We start from the raw sequence: 19727 nt of genomic DNA, 5'->3' as shown, positions 1-19727 counted from the left end.
AATGAAAAAGAACTAAACTTTAACTATGAAAGCAACGTAATGCTGAAATATCATGTGATACATATGTGCACGAAAAAGACATAGAAAAACCACCTTGATTCTAAGCATTTGCTTATAAAGGGTAAGAGATGGCTCACTCAGTAAAATACGTGCTTTGATTTTGGAATCTCAATACTTCAGCTACAAAGGTGGTTATGGCTACATGTGCTGTACAGCAGTGCTATGGGAGAGGAACTTAGGATCAGTGGGACTTGCTGGCTGTGAGTTCACCTCTAGGATCAGTGAGAGACCCTGTCTTTAGGGAATAAGGTAGAGAACGACAGAGCAGGCTATCTGATAGTCTTCTGGCTTCAGTTCATGAACATGGGTGTGAGTACCTGTACCTGCGCATACACCCCTATACACACACCTCCTACAAAGACTCTGAATAATACTTTTCTACTACCCAATTCTATTACAGAGCTTAGAAAACTGGTAGGATAAAAACTTTTCCAACATAGCTTAAATCCCAAACTAAAGCTATATATTCCACACAATTTTATAGACCATGTCACGTTTTCAAGACAGCCTACTACAAGAAGAGAACTTATTCAGGTAGGAAATATACTGAACAGGGCAGATCTCCAACTCACCCCATCCCATTGTGTAGTAAGGAATAATGGTGGGAAAAGAGCCAAATAACCCTTATTTTCCCCTTTCTGCTTTTTCTTAAACAGATCATAGAGTCATGAGAAGGCAGGGCTTGCAGAATGCTCTGGTTTTCTAAGAGCAAGGGGAGGTAACCGTGAGTTCTGTATCCTTTCTCCACTGCCATACAAATCAATGCGACTTAGTTGGATCTGAGACACTCAGTCTAAATACCCTTAACACGTGTTAGTAACCAGGAGAGGTAGCTAGTTAGTTATTCTTAAGCTAGTTATTGTTAATCCCAGCAACGATACCATTCTAAAGTTTGATTTACAAAACTAAAATCCAGGCGTAGGGAATTAGGTCAAAGTTGCATGATTAAATGAATAAGAATGGCTGAATTTCAGTCTACGTAACTTTCTAACCTCTCCCTGCCTTCACCCATTCTCACAATTCTTCTGTTCCAATTCCTTCTTCTTTGCATCTGTGAATTGACCTGGCTTTCAGTTACAAAGCTTTTGGGATAAGAGTGACAATCAGGTCGGGCAGTGGTGGCACACGCCTTTAGCCTCAGCACTTGGGAGGCAGAGGCAGGGAGATCTCTGAAATCGAGGCCAGCCAGGGCTACAGAGCAAGTTTCAGGACAGCCAGAGAAACCCTGTCTCAAAAGAATGACAATCAGACAGGTGGAAGAGTAAAAGGCCAAGCTAGCAGTGCATGCTGGACCATGAAAGCTCTGGAACTTTCCACAAAATTGAGTATGCTCACAGTGACTTTATGGAATGAGCTGGAAAATGTTAATGATCATTCCACGCTGAAAATCTGTTAACCAACTCTTGCTACTAGAAACTAGACAAAACATTCAATGAACTAACTCTGACATTTAAACCTTCAGAAAAGGTTTTAAAACTTTAGCTCTACCTTCTTTATCCAGCTCTGTGTCTTTAACCTCCACATCAGGACCAGGTTCAATCTTCTCATTACTGCTACTTTCCAGTACTTCTAGTTTCTCAGGATCGTCTCCATGATTTTCATTCAAAGTTTCCGGTTTGTCTTTTAGCTGTCCCTCTGAAGGAATCTTCTGTTCAGAACTAGACTTGTCTCCACCACCAGAGAGAGGAACTATTTCAGCTTTGCCATTCTGACACTCCAGAACGGGAATTCCTTCAAAACTGTCAGTGGAGGCTTCCCCATTTAGACAGCTGCCTTTAAGGAAGGGCTCTTTTCTAGATGTCTGCTCGGGATTGAGAGAACTGCTGCTGTGGACAAGGAGAGATTCATTTGAACTTTCCTCTTCAGTTGATGCAAAGTTCTCTTTAGTGCCTGCTCCACTGTTCAACCTCTGACCCTGGTCCATATCCATGATGTCACATGAAGATTCATCATTGGTCATAGATAAGTCTCCAGTCTCTTCTCCATTTTCCTCATGGCAGTCAGTGCTTACCTCAAACTCTCCATTCTCCAGTAGCTTCCTGTCCTCTGTCTGGTCATAGTCTGCAAACTTAGTGTCCTCCTCATCTTTCTTTAAGTTATTGACTTTCCTTTTCTTAATGATTCCTTTGCCCCACTGTGATCGCCGCCTTGACTTCCTCCGAACTCGAACTGTTTGATAAGAAAGAGGGAAAGAGCATGTAGAACTTAGAGTGCAATGTCAAGTTTACGTCTTCTTTAGAGTAGACCCATCCTGGTCAAAATATAAACAAAAACCCTTGGCTCTTGTTATTCATGCAGCCTAATTCTTACAACCTCTGAGTAAAATGGATATGAAGTTAAAGATGAACTCAGACAAATGCAAACTTTTAAAACTTTACTGTTTGAGTTGGCTTGGCATTAATCTCTTCTACTACAGATTCTATTTTATAACCATTTCTAACTTTCAATGTTCAGGGACTAAACACAGAATACATTTAGAGAGTTATCATGTTACCAAGCTCCCCAGAAAGTTTGGGGCCAGAGCCTTGGATTTCTACCAGGAAGGTCAGTGTGTTGCAAGCAAGACCACGCAAAGACAGCACCTCAGCTATGGAGAAGAAAAAAGACACCAACAAAAACCCTGTAGCCAGTGCTACAGGACCCAATAGTTACAGATACCCCACAAACAAACAAACAAACAAACAAACACCTGTTGCCTGTCCTTTAGAAAAAGGCATTACTTCTAGGATGATCATAAATAGAAGCACTACAATAGGTTATGTGAACAATTTGGTTAGCAAACTGTTAACTTCCTCTAATACAAGTGGTTTAACCAATAGTGTCAACTTATTACAAAGTTATCTCCAAATATGTAGAATAATCAAGCCTTCTGCTATTAAGGCAACAACATCAAGGAAATACTGAAGCTAACCATTTGGTCAGTAATTTGAAAAGGAGACCTATAAAAGCTGTATACTCTTAGGTGACAGAAATCATCATGAACTCTTTGAGTGGATAGTTGGGCTTCCAGCTGATACGTTGGAGCCTGAGACTTTTGATCTCCTTTCTGTGTATCAGAGGTAGCTGATGAAGCAGCTTGACTCCACTGGGAAATGCAGATCTTTAATATAAGCTGATAGTCTATCAACAGTGTACAGCAGGTTCACACACCACTTTAAGCCTTTAAAGCCTTTCCAAGAGTAGGCACAAATAGGGCTGGAGAGATGGCTCAGCGGTTAAGAGCACTGGCTGCTCTCTCTTCCAGAGGACCCGAGTTCAATTCCCAGCAACCACATGGTGGCTCACAACCACCTGTAATGAGATCTGGTGCCCTCTTCTGGCTTGCAGGGACATATGCAGGCAGAATACTGTATACATAATAAATAAAAATTAAAAAAAAAAAAAGAGTAGGCACAAATAAATGTAGTCATTATTATTCCTTCTTATTTAGTAGCTAGCATCTCTAAAATTAACTTAGTCATTTGACTGTTTATTTGTTCTTCAAAATTCAATGACTTAGAAATCACCTTTCATACTCTCTCCTCTATTTCTATCTTATAATTTATACTTCTAGATTGATTAACAGATGGAGGAAAATTTCTATATTAGTCTAATATTAAAAGCTGATATAAAAGCTCAGGTGACAGGCATCTACAATAATCACTGTAATGAAAAAAAGATGGCCGTTTTGTTCCAAAGGTAGATGTAAGGCTGTCACTGTGCCAACTAACTCTCAACACTAACCAGTCTAATTTTCAGCCATGAAACCAAAAATTATTACTAATTCTCACTCTACTTTTTAAGCCATGGATCTCCAGAGCAAGAAAAGCCTCAGCTCTGTTCAATTCTTTATATGTAGCACACTACACCAAGTCCAGAAGTTCACTGAAGCAAGTATACTTCTTATTCTTTCACACTGGTTAATAAGAGAGCATGTGTAGACGCCACTCCAAAAACTAGCTAGGTAATTCAAACTGAAATCCACGGCATTGGGGGTTGGGGGTACAGACTCAAAGTTGAGTAGGAAGGATGGAAAGGTGAAAAGAGTGGTTGCAGAAGGATTTGGGGAAGAGGGATTAATATTTTCAAAGTTCATTGTATGAAATTCTCAATGAATAAAAATAACATTGAGAAATGAGAAGGAGAACATGTTCGTATTCTTTGGGACCTAGTATCATTACTTCTAATGGCAGGATTTTAGAAAAGTAAGAGAAACTGATCAGAAAAGCACCACAGAAGTACACTTTTTAGTTTGGGTGAACACATCTTCACAGTATGGACCATGTGGTATCGTACATATGTACATATGGTGACAGAATCCTTAACCACGTTTTTATTAACCTAGGGTGCTCCATTGAAACACTCATTTAGGGACACAACTTTTAAAGTCAGTTTTTATTGCACTACTGAGACTGTTTCCAAAGCCAAGACCTTCGAAAAGCCACTGTCCCTTGGGACACTTAGAGTTAAGATCTGTGTTAACCTAAACCAGACAAATGGTGTGTCACATGTGCCATCTACTGGTAAGAGAAAACAAAGCCCACTGCAGATTTGAAAGGACCTTGGTCCTCCCCTCCCTTCCTCCTATGGCTTCTGGAAATCAAATTCAGGTGCCAGGCTTACCCAGAAAGCACCTTTGTCCGCTAAGCCATCTTGCCTGCCCAGCTAAAACTCCTTAAGTGAATACTCAATACATTCTCATTAGCAGACATTAGTATCAATGCAGAGACGATCCAGGATTTCAAAGTTTAAATGAGAGTACAATGTTACACAGTGGGACACAATCGGAAATACGACTAATAGCCTAGGCAGTGGTTTCAGAGCAACTAAATGCATCATGAAATCCTTTTTCAAACTTGCTCCATATGAATGTCACTTATTCAAAGAGATCAAGGCTTTTTAAAGTGGGTATGAGCAGCTCTCCAACCTCATTAGAGAAGTTTCTTTGTGCAGCTATGGTTAACACAGAAGTTTACAGTTGATCAAAGTGCAAAGAGTAAGTACCAGTAGTGTACTCAGGCACAGATGTCACATTTGTATCAATTCTCTACTTACTTGCCCCTCTCGACCCCCCAGCTCAGAGACCATTGCACAAGAGAAGGTAGAAAGGTTGTAAGAGCCAGAGGTCAGGGAGGACCAGAGCAAAACAGTGTCTTCTGGACATGCCAGGGTCATGGTACTCATGAACTCACAGCAGCAACGTTGTCTGTACAATTTGAAGCCACACAACAGTGTAGCACAGAGGCAGGAGGAACTAACTCAAGAGCCCCCATCCCTAATTGAGGAGCTACTGACAGTTGCTATCCTCTGGAAGAGGAGGAGCTGGGTTTTTTAAGGGTGTAGCTTCTGGTAGGTTCCTGTGCTCCAGTGAATAACCCCATACCCAGAATAAATAGACTTTTAAAGAGGACATGAAGTTGGGAGGGGTTGGGAATAAGGAATGGATCTGGAAGGAATTAAGAGGAGGAATGGGTAAATACAGTCAAACAATATTGTATGAAATTCTGGAAGAATTAATAAAAATACTGTATTGTTGGGTATGATTCATTCCTTCAAATTCACTATCATTTAGTAAAGAGCATGCTATGGACAGCTTTGTTGACAGAGCAATGTCATCATATTTAGGCCAGAGGAACAGCATGTATTTTTCCAGGCAGGCTATCTTTAATGAAACATGAAGACTACATCAGGAAAATGTTAGGTTTATTAACATTTGTCTTTCAGAAATACAACTGAACAATGAGTAAGTTTTTATGAAAATCTAGAAACTAAATTTTCCTTCTAAATATATCGCACAAAGCTAAGACAAATTAGGCTGCTCGAATTTATTAAGCTCAGCATAAAATATTCCCTTAAAGAAGCAAACTTCCTGCTGTCAGACCATCCATTTCCACATGATTCTCGTTGTACTTCTAACTACAAATAGAATATCCTGCGTATCATGCAACGAGTGGGAAATAAGGACTAGGGGACAGAATCTGTTGCCTCTATTTCTCTATATAAAATCCAGTGTTTAATACTGAAAATATTTCAAGTGTTTCAGTTATCAAAAAAAAGCATAAAAAATAGCAAATAAGGCAAAGGACAGAATTCTCATTCTGAACAAGCTCTTCTCTGGGAAGACAGGATTAAAGAGCTATGGACAAAGGGCAGTATGGTTTTGTGGACCGATCCTAGCACGTCTCAGCTATTGCCACTACTGACCAACATGCTCACAAATACTCACATGCACACTTATTTGCAGAGTTGTGCCAGGCATCCATTGGGTTTCTTTGTTTGTGCCGAAATGCCTCTTCCACTCTAGTCTCTGTCTTACGGGCACCAGGGCCGTGAGGAGTTATTTGTTCTGCTGTTACTGATAAGCCTGCAAGCAGCAGATAAGCAATACCTATTTATGTTCTCGGATGCATAAATCAACAAAGTTTTTAAAAAATCTGAAATATAAAACTGAGTTTAAAAGTCATTAATTATACCTAGACAGTTTGTAATTCTGCTGAAATTACTGTCTTTTGTTTTAAGATGGGGAAGTAACTTGATACTAAAATCCTAAGAATAAAAATACCTGGCAGGCCATGCTTATCCTAATGCTCAAAGGAGCTTTATTTTTACTCATTTTAATTCCAAAAGAGATACATTTCACAATATGACTGTGGAATAATAAGACTGTATATTGTTTAAAAGTCGTGATCTCTACTATCCGAGAATGTACAGTAAGTGTACAGGGTCACTAAACTACATTCTCCTGAACAGTTTCAACCTGGCTTGCTGCCTCTCACACCATAATGCCCTAAGTTTCACTTCCTAGCACTATCTTCTGAAGAGTAACCATTCCATCTCAATTTTCTTCACTAGAATCTTTTCTTCCCTGTGATCTTAAGTGCTAGTGCTTCTCACAGTTCTCTCAATAACCTAGCTTCTTATTCTGATCTACAAGAAGCATCCTTTATGTGTATAGCACATACGTATGTATGTATTGTGGTTTTTTCGAGACAAAGTCTCTGTTCAGCCTTGGCTGTCCTGGAACTCACTTTGTAGACCAGGTTGGCCTGGGACTCACAGAGATCCACCTGCCTCTGCCTCCCAAATGCTGGGATTAAAGGCGTGCGCCACCACCACTGTGTGTGGTTTTTAAATGATGTTATATAATATATCTCTTTAGTTCAAAGATCTCTAGCCTACTAGCCATATTTCTATCTGCCTACCTGATATCTCCAACCAGGTATCCTAAAAATAGGTCAAATTAAGGATAACTGGTTCATCTGTACATATACACAAACAAACAGTTTTTTTTTTAAATATTCAAAATAGGTGTTCCCTATTTTGACTGGCAGAATTGGTATATACTCATTCATTCAACTTGCAACATTCTTTCCCTTCAAAGCACCCTCTACTAGGCTAGGGATATAGCTCAGGTTGGCAGAGTATTTGCCTAGTATGTACCAAGTCATGGTTTTGATCCCCAGTATTGTATGAACTGGGTGTGGTAGCACAGGTCTGTAATCCCAGTTTTTAGGAGGCAGAGAAGATAATATTATTCTTGGCTACACAGTGAATTTGAGGGCAACCTGAGCTATATGAGAACAATTCTCAGAAAGAAAGAAAAGAAAGAAGGAAGAGAAGGTAGGCAGGCAGGCTGGCAGGCCAATCCCACAAAGTATTCTCTACACATGCATCACTCATATGATGCTCTTGTTTAGCTCCACTCTTCATTAATTAAAATGCATATTGTTTCACTACCTTTTTCCTTAGGAGTCTTACTGAGATACAATTTATATAACACAAAAACCACCTATTTTAAACATAAAATTTTTTTTAGCAAATGTCCATTTTGTAGTCGCCCATAGAAATCTATGGCTGTCCCAGACAGCCACCTGCCATTTTATACGGGAGGACAACATTCAATAGATGGTCTTTCATACTGCCTTATTCCATGTAGCACTGTTTTTTAAGTCCTGTATCATTTTATAGTAGTACTTCACTGAGTAATATGGACTAGGATGCACTATGCTTTGCTACTCATTAACCAGGTGATAGACATTTGTATTTTTTCCAGTTTTTATTTATTATGAATAACACTCCTATGAACATTCATGTACATGTTTCATATGGGCACATACTCATTTTGCTTGGATAGATTCCAAGGAAGAGAACTACTGAATAATCCAGCAAATCTATGTTTGCCTCTGTGGAAACTGAAACATAGCTCTCACAGTTTTTAACTCAATCTTTCATTTTCCTAAAACACTGAGAACATGTTATTTCTTGCCGCTAAAGTGATCTAACCAATTCCACTGCTTGAAGTCGATGGGCTCTTTCTTTTGCCACTGGCATTCTTCTCCCTCCTACTGAAGTTCCTCTAGGACACAGCTGTACAGCCAATAAACAGACCATATGCTTATTTGTGTCTCTAATTAAAAAATTACACATAAGTGTTAACACACTGGGGAAAATATTTATACAAAGTTTAAGTACTGGTAGTAGATGTGAAATGATGAAAACTAAAATCTCTTCAGCTATAAATGCAGATATAATATGTAAATTATTTAAGAAATTTCACTAATACTTTATTCCTTTAACATGCACCATTGCACTCAAACTTTCACGGGTGAAGTTTTGAAATATCCTTTAGAATTTACATGACCCATGTTAATATCAAAAATTAATATGAGGTTGTTAGTGGAGACAGAGTACAATCTGGTGTCCTGTGTCACAGGAAGATGAATAAAATGAACAGAGAACTTACCTCTTTTTATTCTTGCTTCCTTAATTTCTTCACAGAGTTTATTAAATTCTGGGTCCAATTCAGCTGCAATGATGGCATGTGCAGTATCCTTCAGGGTACAAGCTCTGTGCCTAATAATTTTGTCTGTTAAAAAAAGTTGACATAAATTTATTTTAGATAAGAATGGAATAAAATTAACTTGGAATGCCTTGAAAAGTAAAAGATACAAACATTTAAATTATAAACCTATGTTTAGGTAAGAAAAGAATCATTTAAGAGGTGGGTAAAAATATAAGCTATTCTATGAATAGCTTGGAAAATTGAACTTTTAAGATCTCAAAATACTCTATTAAATCATTACCTCAAAATATGGTTTTATTTTTACTTTCTAAAAATAAAATATTATTTTCAAAGAATTGGGGATATGCTCTATGCCCCACAGTTGCTGCAGATGGATACCAGGGACTCGAGGGCCAGTGAGCAGGCTCAGTGGACAATGCATTTGCTGGAGCTTGGCAACCTGACTTCTATCCCTGGGACCCATGTAAAGGTAGACTAGAACAAACTCCATGAAGTGATCCTCTGACACCTTCACACTAAGCATGGCATGTGCGCCCCCCACACACAAATACAACTAAAAGATTATTATTTTTTAAACCAGAGTAGCTAGTCAAAATTGTGCTAAAGAACACAAAATATTCTGAGTAAGGGAGCTTTCTTGTAAAATGTGACAAAACCAGATAATGCAGAAAAACTACCCAATCTAAAGTATGCAAGACTATTAGGCAAAGCCCATGTCACAGTATATACTTATAACCCAAGCACTTGGACCACCAATTCCAAGAAGCCCTAGCTACTTCACAGCATGATCTTGTCTGAGAAACACAGCAACAAACAAAGTCCCAAGCACAACATTGGTGGGCAGAGGCAGGGAGAAGCACCCGGGGTTCTAGGTGTCACCACAGCAAGGGACACTGTCATAGGAAAGGCTGGATCATGAACAATGCAATGTCAGTGGCGCTCTCTGGGTTCCGGGGCTCCAGATGTGAAAACACAGAAAAATGCAAGATGACTTAGAACAGTCTGAGCCTGGCATGGTGGCGCACACCTCTAAGGGAAAAGCAGGAGCATCCTTTCAGGGTTATTTTCTGCTATGCAAAAGTTCCACCCAGCGTAGGCAATGTGAGACCCTATCTCAAGAATAAAACCAAGAAGAAGAATCCAAAATAAATATTTACTTTTCTCTCTGCAGTAAAGGCATAAACACTCATGACTATAGTGTACTGTGGAAATCTTATAAAAACAAACAGCGCATGTACAGCACTGCTACATTTCTTTCTGATATATGTTCTCTAAATATTCATTCAACAAACACTGTTCACAATACTAGAAAAACTGAAGTAACAATTACACAGAGGTACCCCCTCACACACACACACAAAAAAAAAAAATCAGACATGGTTCCAACAAAATTACAATTTTCAGACTACATAGGAAAGTATCGTTAAATAATATCTCAGCTGGAGAGGGGAAGAGTGCTTGCTGCTGCTATTCCAGGACCAGAGTTCAGTCCTAGCCCCATTTCAGGTAGCTCACAACCACCTGAAACTCTGGCTCCAGAGAATCGGATACCCTCTTCTGGCCTCTGCAGACACAAGCACACACATGCACACACCCACATACATACGTACACACAGAGAGACAGTCTTTAAAATAAGAATCTCATACATAAAAAGCCTTCTCCCTCAAAAGACAAAACAAGTAACAACAAAAATACAAAACGCCAATCTGACTGATGACTATGAAGAAAAGTCAAATTTCACCAAAGTTCTGAGGAGCCTCTCAAGGAAGAGGCACATGGGCGGGTGTGAACAAGCTTTGGAGTGGCAGACAGAGGAGGGGACCACTACAGGTACAGACTGTGTCATGTCCAAGAGCTAGGGCAGTTAGTGAAACTGAAATGTTATCTGGTGGAGAGAACCCAATAGCCAAGTACCAGGCCTTCTCCAAAGAGTTCAAAATTTATCCTACAAGTAATGAAAGGTCACTGAAAAGCCATGAACAAGGAAGTAACATGACTCAAATTTACATCTTCAAAATCCCATCCCGGCTGTTATCTAGAGACTGGATTAGAGGGATTAAGATACAATCCAGAAGCATAATCACAAAGCTCTTTAACGAAGTGAGAGAGCACAACTGGAACTAGAGTGATGAAAAGAGATTAGAGATCTGAAACGGACTCTCAACCACAGGAAAGGGTGATAAAGTAGATGAGGGGGCTGATAAATATCAAAGGTAATTCTCTAGCTTCTTGCATCCAAAAGGGGGAAGGGAAAGAGAGAAGTGCAGTTTATAAAGATACACACACACACACACACACACACACACACACACACACACACACACACAAAACAACAACATGGAATGGACAGAGAAAGAAAGAAGGGAAAAGTTAGAGATTAGTTTTAATGAATTTAGCTTTAGGCATTTTGGTTTTAAGATGCTTAAAATATATCCCAATGGAGATCTATAAGCACACGAACACAGGCTCAATTCTATCAATGACCAAAAAAACACACTGATTTCTTTCAATCTGCATCTGTTATATTTTCTCTGTCTTTTTTTTTTCAAAAAGATTGATTTTATTTATGTATATATGCACATCTGCATGTGCCCTCAGATTCCCTCAGAGCTGGAGTTACAGATCGCTATGAGCTACCCCATGTGGGAACTGAAAACCAAACCCAGATCCTCTACAAGAGTAATTCTTCTGCCTCATCCTTGCAAGTGTATCCAACCCTGTCTTTGTAGTTTGTTTGTTTGTTTGTTTGTTTGGCTGGTTTTTTGAGACAGGGTTTCTCTATTTAAGAGTCCCTGGCTGTCCTGGAACTTGCTCTGTAGACCAGGCTGGCCTTGAACACACAGAGATCTGCCTCTGCCTCCCAAGTGGTGGTATTAAAGGCCTGTGTCTAGCTCCAGTCTTTTGTTTTTAAATTGGGGTATTTACTGTTTACTAAATTCTGAGCTATGTTTTAATGTCTTGGATATGTTTAAGCTCTTATATTTCTGTATATGATCCACTGAATTAACTTTTATATAGAGATCGGGGAATTTTGATTGCATACTGATATCTAATTGTTCCAGCACTATTTGTTAAAAAAGATATTTGTTTAGGTCAAGAATTTTCTCAGCCGTTTTTGATGCTTCTCATTGCATATATCTTTGTCACACTTCCTCCTACTATGAGGTTTTGATAACTAGTACTTATTTTTTTAGGCTTATTCATTCTATCTGATGTGTAGGAGTGTTTTTGCCTGCATGTATGTTTGTGCACAATATTCCTGTCTGGTGCCCAAGGAGATTAGAAAAGGGCATAAGAGAAGGGGTAGATATGATCAAGATACATTGTACACGTCTGAAATTGTTAAAGAAAAAAAAAATATTCTAAAAAAAAAATAAAGTTCTAGACAGTTGGGGTTGTGTTACACGTAACTGTTACAGGGTGAACTGTATTCCCTCAAATTTTACATGTACTTCAGAATATGACTGATTTGGAAATAAGCCATTCTAAAGAGGTAATTAGGTGAAAAGGAGGCTAGGTTATAATCCACAGTGCCTGGTGTCCTTTTACAAGACAATCTGGACACACTAGGTATGCACGCAGACAGAGAAAGACTACAGGGAGAAGGCTATGGGGGAAACCGTGAGGAGTGCTCTTGGGAAGAGATCAAACTCACTGACTCATCTTGAACTAATTCACCTCCAACACTGAGAAAAAACTTTGGTTGCTTAGTGCTCCTGGTCTGTCATATTTTGTATGTTAATCCTAGCAGGTAAGTACAATGGCATGCAGACCAAAATCTGCCATACAGGAGTCATATTACTGACCTATCATAATACTAACACAGGTTACACATCTCTGTCTCAAGGAGTTAGAAGTGTCACAGACATCCTTATATACCAAGTACCCTGCTCAGGAATTAGGGGATGGTAGTCATAAGCACTAACAGAAATATAAGTGAGTTTGGTTAAGTCTGAAATTCATGAGGTACAATTATGACAATGTTGAAAATGTACTGAGTGGACTACAGACAGGTCCAAAAAATGAGTGCCTTTGGAATTCTGACCCCAGGCAATTGACACAAAATGTTAGGAGTCTGTGAAGACTGTAAGATTAAGGATGAATTTCAGCAAAATTGGTCAAACGATGATAGGTCTAAGAATTGTCCTAGAGTTGAGGTAAAAATGCATTTATAAGACCAACAATACAGAGTGGTCAAATCTAATTCATCACGTCCTATCCCTAAGATAATAATTAGAGTCAAATGTCTCACCCTGGTCACATTTAGAAGCTACAAGTTAAATTTCTCATCACTTCACATTTAATTTCCATCCACATCATCCTCATGCGAGATAATCTGGTAAACATGTACCCATATTTAACTTCCAAAGACTTTTCTCTGTATAAGTAGTTTCCCCATACCCCCAATGGCCATGTGTTCTGCCAAGCAGATCGTTGTAAACATTTAAATACTCATGGGACCTTGTAAAAGTAATCCAACATTCATGCAATTTCCACTTGCTACACAACAGACCCTGAGGTTGTTTTATAGGAAAATACATAACAAGTAGCTCAGCTGCTGAGAAAAAAATTTTCTCTTGTTGACTAAAGATATAAGAGGGGTGGGCGTGAACACAGCAGACATTCCTGATACATTCTTTGTATCTATCTTTAAGGAACAGAGGAAAGTCCCAAATATACCACATAAGCTCCACCCATGAAACAGTCATGGCCTCTAGTAAACCAACACATTCTACAGTAAAAGGTAATATCACATCAGAAAGCATTGCATCTTCCTTGAAACTAGTATTTATATCAACGGGGTTATAATAAATTATCTGGTGGGAAATTGGATTTATTTCCTAACCTAGCTTCCTCTAACATACATTAGGCTCATTTTCATGGTCCCTAGATTTGTTTCCAAATATGTTTAAATTTCAAGTGTGATCCTGGAACTGTAATAAACACAAACTGGGGGGTCTTCCTAGATCATATATGTACATACCTGCTATGGAACACCAAACAAACCACAATTTAAATAATGATGAGAATATAAGAATATAAATATCACCAGGCAGTGGTGGCACACACCTTTAATCCAGAACTCAGGAGGCAGAGGCAGGCAGACCTCTGTGAGTTCGAGGTCAGGTTGGTCTACAGAGCCAGTTTCAGGACAGCCAGGGCTGCACAGAGAAACCCTGTCTTGAAAGCCATCCCTCCTCAAAAGAGAATATAAATATCAACAGCCAACCTGTAAGGAATACTTCCAACTCAAGGAATTAGGCTAGGGGCTTGACATATTTAATTTGAACAATAGGAAAATGGCAACACCGTAACATTCAACATAATACACTTTTTTATTTGATCCTTACAACAACCCCAAGTAAGGAATTCCATTGTTACCCCTACTATATAAATAGGAAAACTACAATTTAGAAACTTGGCTTGATAACCAAAGAACTAGAGAGTAGCAGCATAGACAGAAGTATACGTCACAGCACATTCCCGCCACACCACCGCACACCAGAAGCTGAGGGCACAAGGTCACAGCCACACGCAGTCACTCCCATCTGATCTCATCTGAGCGACAATGAAAGGGGTAAAAGGAGCTTGAAATTCACCTGTTTCCTACACCCATTCTGTGCAGCATGACATAAGAAACCCTCATGGACAATGGACATCAAAATTACTGCACTAACAAAATCTGAGATACACACATAACTATATAATTTTTATTTGGGAAGTACTATAAGGGATGAAATTTAGGGCCTCATACATTTTAGGAAAGCTCTCAATCACTGTGCTATATCTCCAGCCCTTTATTTATTTATTTTCAAAGTTCTTTTTTTTTTTTTTTTGCTTTTTCAAGACAGGGTTTCTCTGTGTAACAGCTCTGGCTGTCCGGGAACTCGCTTTATAGACCAGGCTGGCCTCGAACTCAGAGATCCACCTGCCTCTGCCTCCTGAGTGCTGGGATCAAAGGCATACACCACCACACCCAGCTTATTTTTAGAGTCTTAAGTTGCTGGAATTACAAATCTGTGCCATTTTATAAAAATATTTATTCATATTTATAATAGAGGGGAAAAGAACTAAAAGATCTAATATGTCCAGGAATAGGCCCTTAGTTATATTACATCTATATATAATTTTTTCTCTTTTTTTTTGGTTTTTCGAGACAGGGTTTCTCTGTGTAGAGTTAGCCTAGCATGATCAGCTTAATCTCAATGTATTCATGTTTAAAAAAGCACCACACAAAGCCACTGTGTGACCATGATGGGCCAAATAAAAAAATTCTGTAATTACATCTAAGCACAGAACAAAACATGAACACTGTCCTAAACAAAAAAATGACCACACATAATCCTATTCTCACTAACACCAATGTCCTGCTTAGGGGTGTTGTGCTGCTTGATTCTTCTGTAAATACACACACACACACACACACACACACACACACACACACACACACACACAAATATTTGAAGTGGGGGAGACAAGGTTGCATGCATGTGGAGTTCAGAGGACAATTTGCAGAAACAGATCCTCTCCTATCACGTGGCATCCAGGGATCAAACTCAGGTCTCCAGGCTTGGTAGAAGACACCTTTACTTGCTGAGCTATCTCAACTGGCTCACTTCCTAAGTTCTTAGAATACCTAATCACAAAATAGTCTGGCTACCTAGCAACATCCAATTCACTGCTAAGTCCCACTTTCTCACACTTTCCCTAACATTACATAATACCAAATCCTTAATGATTGCCATGACACGCATCCTTGTTATAAAAACCATCTCTATTTACAACCAATCCACCTTGTTTAACTATAGGTATGTTCTTAGTGCTTCTTCCTGGAGGGCAATGACAAGAGCTGCAACTACAGACTAACAGGCATGTCCAACCTGTAGCCCACTAGCGACGTGATTTCCAGGACAGCTACAAACCTGACCTGCACATTTGATGATAATAACATCATGTCACTGTGTCAAAAGGATTGACGCCTCTGGAAAGTATAGAATGGAATGAAGAGTAAAATAAAATTATATAAGAATACCTCCACTATACAGAAGGGATAATTCTGATACATAGGGCTGGGCATGGCATGCTCTAATTCCAGCACTGAGGAGGCAGAGGCAAGAGTATCTCTGTGAGTCTGAGCCCAGCCTGGTTTACCTTAAGCCAGGGCTATACAGTGTGATCCTATACATTGTCTTATTTTTAAGTGTTTGATATATAAACTTATCCAATCCTGACTTCCCACAAAAATTCTGTGTTTAGTTGACTACTGATGACTACTAATATTGGCTAAACAAACAAATTTTAAGTTAAGTTCATTTGCTAACTATTCCATCAGTCTGAATAAAATTAGAATTCAGTATAAGAATTAAAAGGAAAATGGAAAGTAAATCCTGCACAAAAACACAGTGCCTAGAACTATAAAACCTTCTTGCTTAGGCATGGTGTTTCCAGGTAGGTTATTCCTTTTTAAAACAGGCACACTTGAATGCCAAAACTGGCACCTTGCCCTAAGTGTCCTTACCTCCAGGGTCCTTGTCTGGATTGTATTCTAAAGCATTGCTACAGATGAGGTCAATATCTTGCAGGAAATCTTTAGCCGTTAGATAATTATGTTTATCAATTTTAGTTATTACTGTTGATAAATCCATTGGTTCTTTGATTACTTCAAGATAATCTGAAACCTAAAACAAATAGGATGCTTTAATGAAAATTACATCTAGCTGTTTATATGCTTTAGTTCATAAAAGCACAAATTGAAAACAGACAAATTTAAGTAGTTAATTATAGAAGAGTAAAATGACAGTGCTATTCATGGCTATTTATTCTACTAAAGTTACTATCTGACATACTTTCCATGAAAAGCTTCATGGTGCTCATCTTGAAATTTGAAACCAACAGTCAGTTTTGGGTTTTAAATCCTTTGGGTTTATCTGAGAAGAGAATGTGTGGGTAAAGTACCCAATAAGCATCAGTAAGTGTTGTTACCTCAAGAAAAAGAAAAACAAAGGAAAATAAAAGCAGAGATTTTCATACTACTAGAGAATTTCTGGTATGCGTTTTAGTTTTTTCAACAAACTTTTCTTTTTTAACTCTATGATAAGGTGAACCATTTCATGGAAAGTATCTTCTACTCCTTTGGAGTCATTACACACATTCTGAGTCAATTAAATAAGTATTGTTTTTCTAACTTGTAAAGGGTTTGATGGACTTGTCTCTACATTCAGTCAGGATTTATATAGTAAGTTTTACATTTTAATGTCACATAACCATTAAGGAAGGATTAGCAAGCTCTGTCTATTGTTTTCTCAAGTGGCAATCTCAAGTAGTGAACTGTGGTCTGAAAGCAGCATGAGCAATGTCTAAAACTAGCTCAGGACCAACTTCTGGACAGTTTCTACTCTCTCAAAGTGAGGTTTGTTTTCATACAGCTTCTGATGACACTGATGTCATGATCTTAAGTTTATACGTTTATAAACAGAAAGGCACTTTGAGTTTTATGCTATTAAGAGTATGAAATTTTTGCACATGCTTAATTTTAAATTCAGTATGCTTTTTAATGTTTTGCTTCCTTCAGGTGACTTTCAATTTGATAGATTTTAGCCACTTCTAATTCACTATTTGAATATACACTTTTATGTCTTAAACCACTCAGGTATTATCTTGTTTTCCCTTTTCTAGTCTTCCCCCTGATACTCCTGCTTCAGCTTGGACAGCAAGACCAGAATGAAAATAGATGGAAAAGAGGATCATAACATTAACTGAAATTTTTACCTACACCTAGTTAGCATTTCTATTCCTTTCCATTTCCTTACCATGATTTACAACACTTATGTTATGTTCTCTTAAAAATAGATGACAATTGAAATCTGCCAAAATTCTGTGATTAAGAGGAAAAAAAAGCTTCTTGAGAGAGAAGAAAACCAGTTCATCTAAGCATGGGAGGCTGGCTCTTCTTTTAACAGCCTTCAGGGCTGGAGTATAGTTTGCTTGGTGGAGCCTTGCTGAGTATGTAAGACCCTGGGCTTAGTTGTTAGGACCACGAAAAGCAATCTTTAAAATTAGCTGATAGTTTCAAATGAAAACACTGTAAGGAAAAATATTATCTAAAAATTTGTGGGGTTTTTTTTTTAGCTAAAAGCATTTCTTACATGTCCTGTTATTCCAGTGGGAAAAGGCAGAAGGTAGCTATGATGGAAAGGATGAAAGACTGTGGGCTTTCAAGCATGGTGGTGCATGCCTATAATCTCAAAATTTTGGAGCTGGAAGATTGCAAGTTCAAAGTCATCCAGGTCTCATACTGAGACTCTGTCTCGAATTAAAAGAAAGACTATGGGCTTTAAATTTGAAAAAACTTCCAAAACTTGACTATATCAGCAGTAAACTTCCTCAACTGTGACACTAGAAGAGTAATACAATGAATGACCTTGCATGTTTTTTGAGAAAGTCAAATGGACAATGCTACACATTGTAGATAAACATTCAAATAAGAATTCTGACAGTCCCTTTATTCCAAAAGAAGGGAAGATGTGTATTTTCGGACTCGTTGAATGGAAAAATGTAACGCTAACTCATTCTTCCCAGTCACAGATGACGTAATGGTTCCAAAGGAATCTGCTCAGGTCCAAAAACACAGATTTCACAATTAGGACACAACATTAAACTTTGAATCATTTTATAATTCAAATATTTTTAGAGACAAAAAAAAAAAAAAAAAAAACTAAAAACACCAAAACTGCTCAAACATGGAGTCTGAACTATAAGGAGAAGGCCAGTAAATTGTGGTCATCCACACTATATTATCCCAGGATAAAGTTGTTTTCTTTTTCATTGATGGCATTCTAGTATATTCCAAATGGAAAATTCCTTCTCTCACCATCACAAACCAAGTTCCCACAATTACACAGAACAACACACAAAGAAAATGAGGAATTTTCCACTGGGAGCAGAGAATATCTTTGGAGAGGACAGATTTAAGTACATGGGATGTGCTTAACTTCCAGCAGTGACTTAGCAAGAAGCCCTTCTAAAGCAGACTAAAGACTAGGTGAGGGAAAAGCTTTCCCGCCTCTTCTCACAGACACAAATAGTTAAGGAAATGCCAATACTGGCACCAATGCATTGATATCAATGTACTTTTAAAAGCAGGATTTATCCTGGAATAAAAATAGTCTATTATGGACATTTCACGAAAGTAAATTTAATCCTCCTCTTAAATTGAAGAGTAGGTGATCACAGATAGCAGTAATAATTAAGAGGACATATACAAATTGGTCACTAATTCCACTCAAAAGTCACCAGATGTTTGCTGGTGACACTGATAGTTATCACATGGATTAAAATTGTATAGGCTAGGGGTAATATTCATCCATGCCTTTGCTTTTTTTCCTTCCAAAAAAGATGTCAATATTTTTTTTCTTTTAGCCAGTTCAACTTCACTGTTTGCACACTACTGAAACAAGACCTCTTCAATATCCACCGGTTTGCTGAAGATGTTAAAGCGTTTATCTGTGGCCAGCCTCTTGGTGACATCCCTGAGAAACAACCGCAACTCTCTTAATGTATTTTCCTCCTGGTCTTCCATCCGGTTTTTTTCTGATTCTGATAACTGACGAGGAGGAGATGGTAGTGCAAGCGGGAGCACTTCCATAGCACACAGAGCTACAAAGAGAAGAAGAGGTGTTAAGATTTTAGCATGGCAAGGCAGGACTCGGTTGGACTTCTTGCATTCTCTCAAAACAATCTTTAAAGAAAAGGAAAGTACAAGTATATGAGAACCATAAACACCCAAGTAGTAAAACTTCAAACGGAAATTAAAAGGGAGTAAGAAGATAACTGACAATAAGCCCCCTAGTCCTCTAGGATTCTACCCCCATGTGTTTTGGGCAC

The 19727-nt window shown here is 38.5% G+C and overlaps 1 protein-coding gene across 5 annotated transcripts in view; it reads right to left on the bottom strand.

Moving 5' to 3' along the window:
• Atad2b (ATPase family AAA domain containing 2B) overlaps positions 1-19727 on the bottom strand; it is a 140035-nt gene that overhangs the window by 14652 nt on the left and 105656 nt on the right. For 2 of the 5 annotated variants that reach the window (XM_076559637.1, XM_015999996.3), the window contains 5 exons: positions 19318-19499; positions 16363-16522; positions 8783-8905; positions 6266-6403; positions 1549-2229 (listed from right to left, as the gene is read on the bottom strand). In XM_076559637.1, the coding sequence (XP_076415752.1) occupies positions 1549-2229; positions 6266-6403; positions 8783-8905; positions 16363-16522; positions 19318-19499 (1284 nt within the window). Of the gene's footprint in view, positions 1-1548; positions 2230-6265; positions 6404-8782; positions 8906-16362; positions 16523-19302; positions 19500-19727 lie in introns of all 5 variants that reach the window. The other 3 variants (XM_015999997.3, XM_006981432.4, XM_076559636.1) reach the window with 2 other exon arrangements.

The sequence above is a fragment of the Peromyscus maniculatus genome, chromosome 22 (assembly GCF_049852395.1).
Source record: "Peromyscus maniculatus bairdii isolate BWxNUB_F1_BW_parent chromosome 22, HU_Pman_BW_mat_3.1, whole genome shotgun sequence".
NCBI lineage: Eukaryota > Metazoa > Chordata > Mammalia > Rodentia > Cricetidae > Peromyscus > Peromyscus maniculatus.
This window is presented reverse-complemented; position numbering and strand designations above follow the sequence as displayed.